Source organism: Helicoverpa armigera, chromosome 15 (genome assembly GCF_030705265.1).
Source record: "Helicoverpa armigera isolate CAAS_96S chromosome 15, ASM3070526v1, whole genome shotgun sequence".
Taxonomy (NCBI): Eukaryota; Metazoa; Arthropoda; class Insecta; order Lepidoptera; family Noctuidae; genus Helicoverpa; species Helicoverpa armigera.
This window is the reverse complement of record NC_087134.1, coordinates 9,526,787-9,542,475: the sequence shown is the minus strand read 5'-3', so window position 1 is coordinate 9,542,475 and position 15,689 is coordinate 9,526,787. Positions and strand designations below refer to the sequence as shown.

Sequence of the window (15,689 nt, the reverse complement as noted above, 5' to 3'; positions counted from 1 at the left end):
CGCTAATTGCCATGCTCTTGCTCATTGCGGATTGGTGATTTCAGACTTCGTAGTTCAGGTTTCCTCAAGATGTTTTCTTTTACCATTTCAATCAGTCATTGGTGTCTAAGATATCCTTACAAAATACATTAAAATTGTATTGGTACTTGCTTGATCTGAAATCGAACCCACACTCATACTTCGTACTTTACGATATCACGACATAACCGTATAATTACCAACCGTTTACACAAAATACAGCAAAAAAGACCAGTCTACTAAAAAAAAAAAATAGTTTTTTCTATAATGTTTTTTCCCGCAACATTTTAACAACCGAGCCCTAGGGTATATTTTGAGAGTTTTCGCTCATAAATCTGTTGAATGTCCACGCTGGGCGCGCTCGAATATCACGCCATAAAACATGAATGCTTCAATGACACTACAAACTAACTTGTGGATGGTATTCGCAGATTTTCGATGTGAATATAACCGTGACAGTCTGCGTATGGCATTTTTAATTTACTTTTTATATCTTTTTTTTATAGAAATGCTCTTTCGGGAATTTGTTGGAATATGTTTTTTATTGATGCTGTCGTTGGTAGTCTTTAGATAAATGTAGTGCTGATATATTGCTCCACAGTGGATCTATAATTGGAAGAAAGGTAACGGGCAGTGAATGGGCTGCCGAAGACCGGGATAGTTTCTTCAGAGGTGGACGAAAATAGGTTTATATAACGCATACCTATTCACCTAGCCTTGCCCTAACTATGGGGTCTGTGCCACTTCGAATAATTGATATGTAATTTTATCATCACTTGCCCATAACATGACAAATTCTGGCTTTTATTTATTTCTACTACGCGACTTTTTTTCAGAGCCCATACTAATATCTCAAACGTTAGAATTACCTTGACATACATAACCACGTATAATAAAATTATGACTACCTATTTTCACTAGGTGTACAAAAAGACAAACAATAACAAAACACACCAGTATTTTCTGTAACTAAACATGAAACTACCCTCTTGTAGCAAAACAAATAACTGCCTACAATACGTACTTAGCGTAAACCGAAACGTAATTATGAGACAAACATACCGACGAACTCAAACAAACCAAGGTTGTTTAAACCGTAGTTTAAATACACCTGCACCCTACTAGTTTGCACATACTATTGTATTATATGGGGTTGCTTACTTATTACCGGGAATTTGTATGAAAATAATGCATAAAGGAATACTATGAAATATAGCATGACCGTTAATATAGAGGGAGGGGATGATCACAAAAAAGAATCCATCTTTTATTTCATGATTTTTTCTTTTCAGTCATGTGGCCTGCCACCTGCCGAGGCTGCGGGATTGTTTGAAAGAGTTACCGCGGCTCTGGTACATAAAGGGCTTAAGAAGGAACATGGTGTGTCTTAGTCAGTAAGAGTCCTGACTCTCCTTAGAGCCGCACCCACAGCAAGATAGCACGTAGGACAATAAGTTACTTTGATGATATCCCACCAAAAAAAGGAGAGTAATCATGTATACATACCCCGGGCAAACATAAAGGGTTCGTAATTCTATGTATTAGTTACAAGCCAAAACGTTAAAATCATTAAGTTTGTATATTCATCTAAATAAAAAAAATACTTACAGACAAAATAATAACTAGTACTCGTATTATTAAAAAACTTTATAGGCAACAGTTGACAGTGTAAACCGTTCTGTCAGGAACAAACTCCCGCCCACCGGCTCGCCCTGACATATTTATTATTTACTGAACCTCGAGGTCAGTAGTTTCCTATTTCTATTTATTTTCAGGTATGAGAATTTTACGTAACATTTATAATTATGAGTGCAAAATAATCATATTTTGTAGTGCGAACTCGTGCAAGGGGGAGATAAACCAAGTAGGTTTCAAATGTAATTTTTCTAAGTTAGAAATAGGCACTCTCTAAGTTCCCTTATGTTCATTTTGGATCCAATCACTGATTTAAATGGTGAAAGAAAGTGATCATTATTAACTTGAACATGAAAAATTCTAACCTTGGATAAACTACTAAGCTTTGTCTAAGCCACATTGTAATGTCCAGAATATAAATAAGAATCGGAAACAATACACTCCAAGTTCTTTTTACTTTAACAAACAAAGTTTGTAAGAAGGAAATCCCACAAAAAGTTCTGTATATCTAAAAATAGTAAGAAAAACAAAACTAAAATAGATTCTTAGAGGATTTGTCACGCCAAACTTGTAGGCGTTAAGAATAATTGCCTAATTATTTTGATAAAAAGAAAATAAACAAAAGAAGGAAAAAAAGACGGCAGAAAATAAAGACCTTATTTAGCTTTTCAGTCATTAATTAATTTTCTCTCTATTTATTTCTTAAAGGAGGCCTATGTACACCAGTGGATGGCGATTGGCTAATATTATGATGATGATTTGAATAAGAATAAGGTTTACTACATACAAGCCATAGACTTTTATATAAACACTATAATTATAGCTTAAAAACCACTGGGTTATTGGGTTTCTCTCTTTGCCTAATAGCAGAATAAATATTAAAAGTACCACGTAGTATCGTAAACTACCTAATGTTCTCATCTTTGTGTTCTAATTAAATTGAATCTCAAACAATACCACGTCTAATTTAGTACATCAATTACTCCTACACATAAATCCTACACGCAAGCACTATCTTAGCCTTAACACAAACTCCTGAAAACGGTCTTGTAATTATACACCAAGTAAGTTGGGTAACAAAGGCTTCAGCAGTCCCGAATGTTCAGCAACTGCCAGAGATGTGTCAACACCTTTGTCGTAATAATAATATTGTACCATGGAGTAAGGAACGATGAAAGATGATGCAGGTAGGTCAGGCGCCTTCTTCTAGGTCAAATTTGGACGGTGGGCATGACCAAAACGATCAGTTAAGAGTGAACTAACGAGGCGTTCGGATTCTTTGAGACATTTGTCAACGATTTTTGTTATAACAAAAAATGATCGGTTTGAAAGAAGTCGTATAAGGACGAAGATAGTAACGTTCTTCGCACACCCGCATTTTGGCGCGCTACTTTCTTAGGAGATTTTCCGTTATGTCACCTCCGCTAGCTATTTTGTTTTCCATAGTCAACACCTTTGTCGTACTAATAATGTTGTACAATATTGTTGTAGAAACAATAACGTCTGTCTGTCAGTCATTTTACAAGTTTTAGCCTTGAATTTGTAGGATGAAATTTAGGTATAGGTTTCGTCGGCTGTCAATCTTTCAATCGGTAGAGTAACGTTTTGGTATAACAACAACAGTGGGTAGGTATATTGTATGTAGTTCTAAGTTAGAATATACGCAATATGAGAAATTGGAAAATTGAAGCTTTGTTTTTTTGACACTATTGTTATGTATTTCGATTTATTAATACATTTTAGAAGTACATGCAGAGTAACTGTTATAAGGTGTGTAAATTTATTTATTTCGGTTCGATTAACCGTAGGATTCATGGAACAATTTATTCATGAAAATTACAGTCTCTCATTCTTGGAATGTTTCCGATTAATTACTCAGTAATTAACTCAAAGTAAATACTAGTGTAAACAGTAAATGTATGATTCGAAATAACGATACATAACTGTTATGTTATAATTGTTAACCTTTGCAATAATTATTTTAATCAGTGCTTTCTTGTAGAACATGGGATCTGAAATATAATGTTTCACAGTACATTTATCAAAGAAAACCACCTAAATTGCGATAACCATCAAAATTCAATTCCATTGAAAGCAGGAAGTCGTATAAAGCCTCGGAGAAATTTAATTTGGGCTCAGAATGGAAATGGGAACACAGATTTTATAACACTAGAGAGACTATAACTTTAAAGACATAAATCAAATGGGAAGTATTCTGAAGAAAATAGATTCTGCTTGGGAAAAGATTTATTTTGCTGAAATTATAGTCAGTGATCAGATAGAATCTTTCGTTTGAATGAAAATGCTTCTACTGTTTATACAGTCGAAATAAAACGAATTGGAGGAATAAATCAAGGATACCTACCCTAAGAAAATATTTATAATTCGTTGCTTCATTTTTCAGATATGATTATTACAACGTAGTTTCCCTACTTACTTGGTAACATCGCACATTTTTTATTATAATTCGTTGCTTCATTTTTCAGATATGATTATTACAACGTAGTTTCCCTACTTACTTGGTAACATCGCACATTTTTTAAAGATATTTAAATCAATTGAGTGACATAATTCCGGTCTAACCGCTCCTGTGCTTACGCATTGACATTTAGCTCATTCCTTTTTCGTGCGCGGTAACTATCGCACGCGCCCTTCAAGCAACATGCCGAAAAGAAGTGCGCAATCAAAAATTGATCACTACACTAGAAAAATTCGAAAAATTGAGGAAAAAGAACGAAAAAGACGGAGAATAATACCGTTACAAATATCATCATCAGAAGATGAAGGTAAGTAACCGTCTCCTATTTATTATGGTGATCAGTGAATACTAAGTTTCGTAAATACTCTGGGATTGACTGCGAGTCAATAACTTTGATATTTATCGAAACTGAATTACAAAAAGTTTAACTTGTAATGCATCGGGGTTGACTGCGAGTCCTCAACGATGACAAATAAGCACAAAATACGAACATTCTAAAACAGATGTTACGTTAACGTGCGAACAATCATAATTATAATAAACTAATGCTAGTATACCCACATGACAAAAAAAAAAAAAATATAATAACAATAATGGTCATGACCTAATTTACAAATTGTAATTTTAGGTAACGAACACTCGGATGTGGCTCAAGTAGTCGAGATGGAAACCAACATGGATTCAATATCCGTGCCACCGGACATTATACCACAAGATGGAGAACTGGAATTTAAAGATACCCTCGACGATACTGCGGCGGAATCCTGCCCTCGAGAAAACTCCACTGGGTTCGTAGAACCCGAATTAGATCCGGATTTATTGTCGGCATTAGGTGAATCCACGTCCGACTTGCCTGATTATGGCGAAAGCATCCACTCCAATTTATCGCAATTATGGCAACCTTTGCTAAAGAAAGGAATGCCAAAGAGAATAAAGACAAGCTATTGAAAGAGTACCTTGTACCAGATAACTGTAGGCTCTTGCAAGCACCAAAACTAAATGCTGAAATTTCGGCAGCAGTACCGGATATGGTTCGAAACCGTGATAAGACACTTATCGCGTCTCAACAACAGCTAGGTGCCGGCATCACTGCCATCAATAGAGGCATGGATGTACTCTTGAAGAACGACAACAAGGTCCAGGCTATGAAACATTTCAGCAATGGTTGCCGGTTATTGTGCGACTCACACTTCTTAGCAACACAGGCACGAGTGAAATTAATCACTCCTAGTTTGGACAAAGCCTTTTTAAACGTCATTACTGACGCCGAGCGAGACGAATCTCTGTTTGGGTCATCCTTGTCCGAAAAGATTAAAGCCGCAAAAACCATTGAAAAGCAGGGTCTTTCCATTAAAAAGCCCGCTAAGGTTACAAAACCACCACAGCAAGTTTTCAGCTCCCGTACACCATACCAGGAAACTGGAACCCGCCCTCCGCGTTATCCGGCGAACAGGGGGGGGCGAGGTGCATACAGGAGGCCGCCATCGGCAGGGAATCGCCGCCCGAACTCAGCGTCTACGCAACCAACACACCGTCCGGCGACCCAAGACAAATCTCGAGCCCCAGCTGCGAGTCACCGTTAACGCAGGTACATGCGGGTAGACTTACTCACTTTTATGATCGATGGTTAAAAATAAATAACAATGTTATTCTTAATTGGTTGAAAAACGGCTACTCAATACCTTTCCATAAACCCGTAAAACAAACATTAATACCTAAAAATAATCTTACAAATTCCGATAAATCAGAGATGTTAGAAGTCATTAAAAAATTAAAATCATTAGGAGCTATTTCAGAGTGCAACATTACTAAAGATCAATTTATATCCAAGATATTCCTAACTCCAAAACCTAACGGCGACAAACGTTTCATATTAAATTTAAAACCCTTAAATACACTAATAAAGAATGAACATTTTAAAATGGAGGACTACCGAACAGCATGCAAGCTAATTCCTCGAGATGGATACCTTGCTACTATCGACTTAAAAGATGCTTATTTCCTTATAGCCATTAGTCCACCTGATCGTAAATATTTAAAATTTCAATTTCAACCAAATGATTCGACAACGGTTTATACTTACAGCTTTAATTGCATACCGTTTGGTTTATCCGTAGCACCGCGGGTCTTTACTAAGGTGATGAAGGAGGTGATTGGTCACCTTAGAAACCGCGGTTTGCAATCTGTATGTTATTTAGATGATATATTATGTATCGGAAATACTTATAAGGACTGTCTTAATAATGTAAACAAGACCGTAAAATTACTTGAATACCTAGGATTCATAATAAATTACGAAAAAAGTGAATTAAAACCAAGACAATCTTGCAAGTATTTAGGATTTTGTTACGATACTAAAAGCCTTACTATAGAATTACCAGCCGATAAACGCCGTAACATTGCCCAGTTGGTTGCCAGGTATACAAAACTACCGTCATGTTCCATCCGCGAGTTGGCTCGCTTCATAGGCATACTAGTAGCCGCTTGCCCAGCCGTGAAGTACGCTTGGCTATACACAAAAATTTTAGAAAGACAGAAATTCATTGCATTACTTAATAATAATAATAATTACGAAGCCAAAATCAAACTTCCCAATATTATTTTAGAGGATTTACACTGGTGGGTGTTAAATATAGATACAGCACGTAATTTTATGCGACAGCCAAATTTCGATATTGAAATTTATACAGACGCATCAAAGTCAGGTTGGGGTGCTGTTTGTAAGAACATTGAAAGACATGGCAGATGGAAACCATCTGAGAAAGCATGTCACATTAATTATTTGGAACTGTTGGCAGCCTTTTTAGGTCTGAAATCTTTTACTAGCCAGGCAACCAACTGTGCAATATTACTTCGTATGGATAACACCACCGCTATCAGCTACATTAATCGTATGGGAGGTATTCAATTCCCCCACTTGAACGACTTAGCTAGGTCGCTCTGGGAATGGTGTGAACAGCGCGAACTTTGGGTGTATGCGTCATACGTAAATACAAAAGAGAACTATGCTGACGCTGCATCTAGAATAGTTAACCCAGACACAGAATGGTCATTGTCCGACAAGGCATTTCACAATATTGTCAAATATCTTGGTCAGCCTGAAATAGATCTCTTTGCCTCTCGCGATAACGCAAAATGTACTAAATACGTCTCTTGGAAACAGGATCCCGACGCAGCTTGTGTTGACGCATTCACTTTAAACTGGCAACCCTATTACTTCTATGCTTTTCCACCATTTTCCCTTATTTTGAAAAGCCTGAGAAAAATAATCGATGACAAGGCACATGGTATATTAGTTTTTCCAAACTGGCCATCACAACCATGGTTTCCTTTGTTACAAAGTCTGATTATTTCCGATATTATTTATTTAAACCCAAATAAAAACCTCTTGCAATCTCATTTCAGGGCATACCACCCTGCACAAGAATCTTACCCTGGGTGTCGCGAGGCTCTCCGGCAGGCTTACAGCCGACGGGGCGCCTGTGCTGAATCGGCTGCGCTGATGCTATCGTCCTTCTCCAACAGTACAATTCAGCAGTATAACACATCACTTAAGCTCTGGTGGCAATACTGTACAACAAACAATATTGATATATTTAATCCTCCTAAAAGTTCGTTACTCTCATTCTTAGCGGCACAATTTAACAACGGATGTGCGTATGGCAGTCTCAATTCCCATCGTTCGGCTTTATCTGCCTTTATCGGTGATAATATTGGTTCAAACGAATCTATAAAACGTCTTCTTAAAGGTGCGTTTAAACTACGACCCGCAAAACCCAAGTACTCCACCACCTGGAATCCTCAATTGGTGTTAGATTTTATTTCAACTTGGTTTCCTAACAGTGAGCTACCACTAGAAAAGATTACTAAAAAACTAGTCATATTATTAGCTATTTGTACAGCTCATAGAGTACAGACCCTCTCTAATTAAACTCGAGAATATACATAGTTCAAACGATGGCATGAAAATTGTCATCACAGATCTTATCAAAACATCAGCACCCGGTAGGGAACAGCCAGTTTTATACCTGCCATACTTCCGAAACAATTTACGGATTTGCCCAGCTACAGTACTCTCAGATTATATTTCTAGTACTAAAAATATAAGACCTGAGAGTACAAACACTCTATTGATGACATACAAACGACCACACAAACCTGCTACAACACAAACCATCAGCCGATGGATCAAACAAGTACTGTTCGAGAGCGGCGTAGACATCGGCGTATTCGGTGCTCATAGCACCAGGCATGCATCCACCTCGGCTGCCAGCTTAGCCGGGGTTAACATAGAAACCATTCGCAAAACCGCAGGGTGGACAAACTCATCTACCGCATTTGCCCGGTTTTATAATAGGACCATTATAAATGAAGGTGATTTTGCTAGATCCGTATGCCTGTCATCAGAAGCCCAATGAATACTATTTTTTTTTTTCTCTCTTGGTTGATTGTCTCTATCACAAAATGATTGTTTAATTTAAGAATAGTTTAAGTACCTATAAGATAAAACTGTTAGCAGGATAACATTTAAGTTCGCATAAACAATTGAATTACATTCTTTATTGTAAGACTGATTGGTTTAATACATAAAACAATAATGTTAACATTATCGTTTCATTTATCTATTTCCTGTTCCAAAACTTTCTGACTCTTAACATCTACGTTGTAATAATCATATCTGAAAAATGAAGCAACGAATTATAATATATGATCAAACGAACTTGCAAGTGAAGTTCGATCATTATTATGATGAGTTGCTTCATTTGAAGATATGAGGTCCCTCCCTCCCTGGTTGAATACACCCAAATGATAAGAAAGTTTTGGAACCTTAACCTTGACTCTAAAAAATGAGCTAAATGTCAATGCGTAAGCACAGGAGCGGTTAGACCGGAATTATGTCACTCAATTGATTTAAATATCTTTAAAAAATGTGCGATGTTACCAAGTAAGTAGGGAAACTACGTTGTAATAATCATATCTTCAAATGAAGCAACTCATCATAATAATGATCGAACTTCACTTGCAAGTTCGTTTGATCATATAAAGATATTTAAATCAATTGAGTGACATAATTCCGGTCTAACCGCTCCTGTGCTTACGCATTGACATTTAGCTCATTCCTTTTTCGTGCGCGGTAACTATCGCACGCGCCCTTCAAGCAACATGCCGAAAAGAAGTGCGCAATCAAAAATTGATCACTACACTAGAAAAATTCGAAAAATTGAGGAAAAAGAACGAAAAAGACGGAGAATAATACCGTTACAAATATCATCATCAGAAGATGAAGGTAAGTAACCGTCTCCTATTTATTATGGTGATCAGTGAATACTAAGTTTCGTAAATACTCTGGGATTGACTGCGAGTCAATAACTTTGATATTTATCGAAACTGAATTACAAAAAGTTTAACTTGTAATGCATCGGGGTTGACTGCGAGTCCTCAACGATGACAAATAAGCACAAAATACGAACATTCTAAAACAGATGTTACGTTAACGTGCGAACAATCATAATTATAATAAACTAATGCTAGTATACCCACATGACAAAAAAAAAAAAAATATAATAACAATAATGGTCATGACCTAATTTACAAATTGTAATTTTAGGTAACGAACACTCGGATGTGGCTCAAGTAGTCGAGATGGAAACCAACATGGATTCAATATCCGTGCCACCGGACATTATACCACAAGATGGAGAACTGGAATTTAAAGATACCCTCGACGATACTGCGGCGGAATCCTGCCCTCGAGAAAACTCCACTGGGTTCGTAGAACCCGAATTAGATCCGGATTTATTGTCGGCATTAGGTGAATCCACGTCCGACTTGCCTGATTATGGCGAAAGCATCCACTCCAATTTATCGCAATTATGGCAACCTTTGCTAAAGAAAGGAATGCCAAAAGAGAATAAAGACAAGCTATTGAAAGAGTACCTTGTACCAGATAACTGTAGGCTCTTGCAAGCACCAAAACTAAATGCTGAAATTTCGGCAGCAGTACCGGATATGGTTCGAAACCGTGATAAGACACTTATCGCGTCTCAACAACAGCTAGGTGCCGGCATCACTGCCATCAATAGAGGCATGGATGTACTCTTGAAGAACGACAACAAGGTCCAGGCTATGAAACATTTCAGCAATGGTTGCCGGTTATTGTGCGACTCACACTTCTTAGCAACACAGGCACGAGTGAAATTAATCACTCCTAGTTTGGACAAAGCCTTTTTAAACGTCATTACTGACGCCGAGCGAGACGAATCTCTGTTTGGGTCATCCTTGTCCGAAAAGATTAAAGCCGCAAAAACCATTGAAAAGCAGGGTCTTTCCATTAAAAAGCCCGCTAAGGTTACAAAACCACCACAGCAAGTTTTCAGCTCCCGTACACCATACCAGGGAAACTGGAACCCGCCCCCTCCGCGTTATCCGGCGAACAGGGGGGGGCGAGGTGCATACAGGAGGCCGCCATCGGCAGGGAATCGCCGCCCGAACTCAGCGTCTACGCAACCAACACACCGTCCGGCGACCCAAGACAAATCTCGAGCCCCAGCTGCGAGTCACCGTTAACGCAGGTACATGCGGGTAGACTTACTCACTTTTATGATCGATGGTTAAAAATAACAAATAACAATGTTATTCTTAATTGGTTGAAAAACGGCTACTCAATACCTTTCCATAAACCCGTAAAACAAACATTAATACCTAAAAATAATCTTACAAATTCCGATAAATCAGAGATGTTAGAAGTCATTAAAAAATTAAAATCATTAGGAGCTATTTCAGAGTGCAACATTACTAAAGATCAATTTATATCCAAGATATTCCTAACTCCAAAACCTAACGGCGACAAACGTTTCATATTAAATTTAAAACCCTTAAATACACTAATAAAGAATGAACATTTTAAAATGGAGGACTACCGAACAGCATGCAAGCTAATTCCTCGAGATGGATACCTTGCTACTATCGACTTAAAAGATGCTTATTTCCTTATAGCCATTAGTCCACCTGATCGTAAATATTTAAAATTTCAATTTCAACCAAATGATTCGACAACGGTTTATACTTACAGCTTTAATTGCATACCGTTTGGTTTATCCGTAGCACCGCGGGTCTTTACTAAGGTGATGAAGGAGGTGATTGGTCACCTTAGAAACCGCGGTTTGCAATCTGTATGTTATTTAGATGATATATTATGTATCGGAAATACTTATAAGGACTGTCTTAATAATGTAAACAAGACCGTAAAATTACTTGAATACCTAGGATTCATAATAAATTACGAAAAAAGTGAATTAAAACCAAGACAATCTTGCAAGTATTTAGGATTTTGTTACGATACTAAAAGCCTTACTATAGAATTACCAGCCGATAAACGCCGTAACATTGCCCAGTTGGTTGCCAGGTATACAAAACTACCGTCATGTTCCATCCGCGAGTTGGCTCGCTTCATAGGCATACTAGTAGCCGCTTGCCCAGCCGTGAAGTACGCTTGGCTATACACAAAAATTTTAGAAAGACAGAAATTCATTGCATTACTTAATAATAATAATAATTACGAAGCCAAAATCAAACTTCCCAATATTATTTTAGAGGATTTACACTGGTGGGTGTTAAATATAGATACAGCACGTAATTTTATGCGACAGCCAAATTTCGATATTGAAATTTATACAGACGCATCAAAGTCAGGTTGGGGTGCTGTTTGTAAGAACATTGAAAGACATGGCAGATGGAAACCATCTGAGAAAGCATGTCACATTAATTATTTGGAACTGTTGGCAGCCTTTTTAGGTCTGAAATCTTTTACTAGCCAGGCAACCAACTGTGCAATATTACTTCGTATGGATAACACCACCGCTATCAGCTACATTAATCGTATGGGAGGTATTCAATTCCCCCACTTGAACGACTTAGCTAGGTCGCTCTGGGAATGGTGTGAACAGCGCGAACTTTGGGTGTATGCGTCATACGTAAATACAAAAGAGAACTATGCTGACGCTGCATCTAGAATAGTTAACCCAGACACAGAATGGTCATTGTCCGACAAGGCATTTCACAATATTGTCAAATATCTTGGTCAGCCTGAAATAGATCTCTTTGCCTCTCGCGATAACGCAAAATGTACTAAATACGTCTCTTGGAAACAGGATCCCGACGCAGCTTGTGTTGACGCATTCACTTTAAACTGGCAACCCTATTACTTCTATGCTTTTCCACCATTTTCCCTTATTTTGAAAAGCCTGAGAAAAATAATCGATGACAAGGCACATGGTATATTAGTTTTTCCAAACTGGCCATCACAACCATGGTTTCCTTTGTTACAAAGTCTGATTATTTCCGATATTATTTATTTAAACCCAAATAAAAACCTCTTGCAATCTCATTTCAGGGCATACCACCCCCTGCACAAGAATCTTACCCTGGGTGTCGCGAGGCTCTCCGGCAGGCTTACAGCCGACGGGGCGCCTGTGCTGAATCGGCTGCGCTGATGCTATCGTCCTTCTCCAACAGTACAATTCAGCAGTATAACACATCACTTAAGCTCTGGTGGCAATACTGTACAACAAACAATATTGATATATTTAATCCTCCTAAAAGTTCGTTACTCTCATTCTTAGCGGCACAATTTAACAACGGATGTGCGTATGGCAGTCTCAATTCCCATCGTTCGGCTTTATCTGCCTTTATCGGTGATAATATTGGTTCAAACGAATCTATAAAACGTCTTCTTAAAGGTGCGTTTAAACTACGACCCGCAAAACCCAAGTACTCCACCACCTGGAATCCTCAATTGGTGTTAGATTTTATTTCAACTTGGTTTCCTAACAGTGAGCTACCACTAGAAAAGATTACTAAAAAACTAGTCATATTATTAGCTATTTGTACAGCTCATAGAGTACAGACCCTCTCTCTAATTAAACTCGAGAATATACATAGTTCAAACGATGGCATGAAAATTGTCATCACAGATCTTATCAAAACATCAGCACCCGGTAGGGAACAGCCAGTTTTATACCTGCCATACTTCCGAAACAATTTACGGATTTGCCCAGCTACAGTACTCTCAGATTATATTTCTAGTACTAAAAATATAAGACCTGAGAGTACAAACACTCTATTGATGACATACAAACGACCACACAAACCTGCTACAACACAAACCATCAGCCGATGGATCAAACAAGTACTGTTCGAGAGCGGCGTAGACATCGGCGTATTCGGTGCTCATAGCACCAGGCATGCATCCACCTCGGCTGCCAGCTTAGCCGGGGTTAACATAGAAACCATTCGCAAAACCGCAGGGTGGACAAACTCATCTACCGCATTTGCCCGGTTTTATAATAGGACCATTATAAATGAAGGTGATTTTGCTAGATCCGTATGCCTGTCATCAGAAGCCCAATGAATACTATTTTTTTTTTTCTCTCTTGGTTGATTGTCTCTATCACAAAATGATTGTTTAATTTAAGAATAGTTTAAGTACCTATAAGATAAAACTGTTAGCAGGATAACATTTAAGTTCGCATAAACAATTGAATTACATTCTTTATTGTAAGACTGATTGGTTTAATACATAAAACAATAATGTTAACATTATCGTTTCATTTATCTATTTCCTGTTCCAAAACTTTCTGACTCTTAACATCTACGTTGTAATAATCATATCTGAAAAATGAAGCAACGAATTATAATATATGATCAAACGAACTTGCAAGTGAAGTTCGATCATTATTATGATGAGTTGCTTCATTTGAAGATATGAGGTCCCTCCTCCCTGGTTGAATACACCCAAATGATAAGAAAGTTTTGGAACCTTAACCTTGACTCTAAAAAATGAGCTAAATGTCAATGCGTAAGCACAGGAGCGGTTAGACCGGAATTATGTCACTCAATTGATTTAAATATCTTTAAAAAATGTGCGATGTTACCAAGTAAGTAGGGAAACTACGTTGTAATAATCATATCTTCAAATGAAGCAACTCATCATAATAATGATCGAACTTCACTTGCAAGTTCGTTTGATCATATAATATAGCGACCAACATATGCCCTCAAAAATGAGAACAGACCAGTGCAATATTAATAGGTAGCTTAAGACAGCAGTTAAAAAGCAAATGTAGCCTGTAGGTACATATGTACATAGCCTTTCTAGATAAATGGGCTACTTTGGCTAAAAAGTTTTCAAATCTGACTGGCAGTTCCTGAGATTAGCACGTATACGGAAACAAACACTTCAGCTTAACAATATTAGTATTATAGACTATAGCATAGGCCTTCTATTAACGATTTTTGGAATTTTCGAGATCTGCGTTGGATAGACTTCATTCGTGAGATTCGTTAATCGCCGGCTTCTTAATTTCCTCAAATAAACAAAACTAAGAAGGTATATTGAAAAAACATGCGGTTTACGGCCTTATTTAACTACTTTACAAACTAGAATCGTCCATAAAAATACCCATAGAAAAGTTCTCTTTAACACAGTATTTGAATTCTTTTTTATGACTGAAAGTTCGCTAACATCGTATTGTAATTTCCCATGGGGGTTCGTTATGATGACACCAGTAATGGGAACGCCATGATTCTAGTAATTTAGGTATCTATAGATGTGGAATATTGATGGTCGGTAAATAAGATTGTATGGTCCGTGAGGTTTTGTGTGTGGTTTTTTGAATTTTATTATTGTTTTAGTTTTTGGGAGGATTTTTTTTTGTGTCTGTCTGACCTTATCCTAAGTTTAATAATTATGCTAAATGCGAATTTAACGTTTTCACGCGAAAACATGTACATAAAAACACTGTCGAATGACATATTAGGTACCTATATTGGTACTTTTTCTCCAGTTGCGGGAAGTAATTCCCTCGGGAAACGAATGGAACCATAGGGCAGAGCTATAGTAGTACATAATAAGCTTGCTCCCTATAAATCAAATAACTGACTATCGACTGAATTTAAAACTCTTTTAAATACCTGCTTTGAAATACCTACCTGCTCAAAAATGCCAGCTCTCAGCCTATTACATCAAACGACAAAACATGCAATACAATGTTAATAAACTTCTACAAGAAAAAACAGGACACTATTGTCCCCCATAGTCCCCATTATTCCCTATCGCTTCTATAACAACGTTAATCGCACATTCTACCCCCATTTGTCGAGCCTGAAAACATATTTTCCTGAAAATGCAAAGTACTGAAAACAGTATGAATAAAATTTGGCCCAATTGTAAGTTTATACGCGAAAAATGAGACTTAAAAAGGAAAAACGATTTCGGAATGGAGATTACAATGTAAGAAGTTATTTGTGTTGGGGCTATGAAACAAGCGGGGGTTTTATTGTGATTTATTTTTTCAAGCTTCATAGAGTATGGAGTTCAGAAAAGAATGGCCAAGGCGTGAGCTCTCAATCGAGATCAGCCAGCTACGCAGGACGTAGTGAACAAGCATTTGCGGAGATACAGGTGCACTCACTATTTCCTCACTCCCATAGCCCGACGACAATCAGACACAACCGGAGAGAGATCAGTCGCAGGACCGACATTTACGTGCTCTCTGAT

The 15,689-nt window shown here is 37.6% G+C and overlaps 2 protein-coding genes across 2 annotated transcripts; both read left to right on the top strand.

Annotated features, from left to right (window-relative positions):
* The first annotated feature begins 4,112 nt into the window (after positions 1-4,112).
* On the top strand, positions 4,113-5,542 carry LOC135117856 (uncharacterized). The gene is made up of 2 exons (XM_064038229.1): positions 4,113-4,439; positions 4,761-5,542. The coding sequence occupies exons 1-2, from the start codon at positions 4,316-4,318 to the stop codon at positions 5,078-5,080; spliced, it is 444 nt and encodes a 147-aa protein (XP_063894299.1). The 5' UTR covers positions 4,113-4,315; the 3' UTR covers positions 5,081-5,542.
* Positions 5,543-9,179: 3,637 nt separating this feature from the next.
* LOC135117855 (uncharacterized) lies at positions 9,180-14,154 on the top strand. The gene is made up of 3 exons (XM_064038228.1): positions 9,180-9,419; positions 9,741-10,704; positions 12,525-14,154. Exons 1-2 carry the CDS (start codon positions 9,296-9,298, stop codon positions 10,697-10,699), a joined length of 1,083 nt encoding a protein of 360 aa, XP_063894298.1. The 5' UTR covers positions 9,180-9,295; the 3' UTR covers positions 10,700-10,704; positions 12,525-14,154.
* The last annotated feature ends 1,535 nt before the right edge of the window (positions 14,155-15,689 follow it).

What these genes read in the sequence shown, in the direction of transcription:
- LOC135117856 (XM_064038229.1), top strand. Translation starts at nt 4,316, where the DNA reads ATGCCGAAAAGAAGTGCGCAATCAAAAATTGATCACTACACTAGAAAA. An exon ending in ATCATCATCAGAAGATGAAG is followed by an intron (nt 4,440 to 4,760) that starts GTAAGTAACCGT and finishes TTGTAATTTTAG; the next exon opens with GTAACGAACACTCGGATGTG.
- LOC135117855 (XM_064038228.1), top strand. Translation starts at nt 9,296, where the DNA reads ATGCCGAAAAGAAGTGCGCAATCAAAAATTGATCACTACACTAGAAAA. An exon ending in ATCATCATCAGAAGATGAAG is followed by an intron (nt 9,420 to 9,740) that starts GTAAGTAACCGT and finishes TTGTAATTTTAG; the next exon opens with GTAACGAACACTCGGATGTG.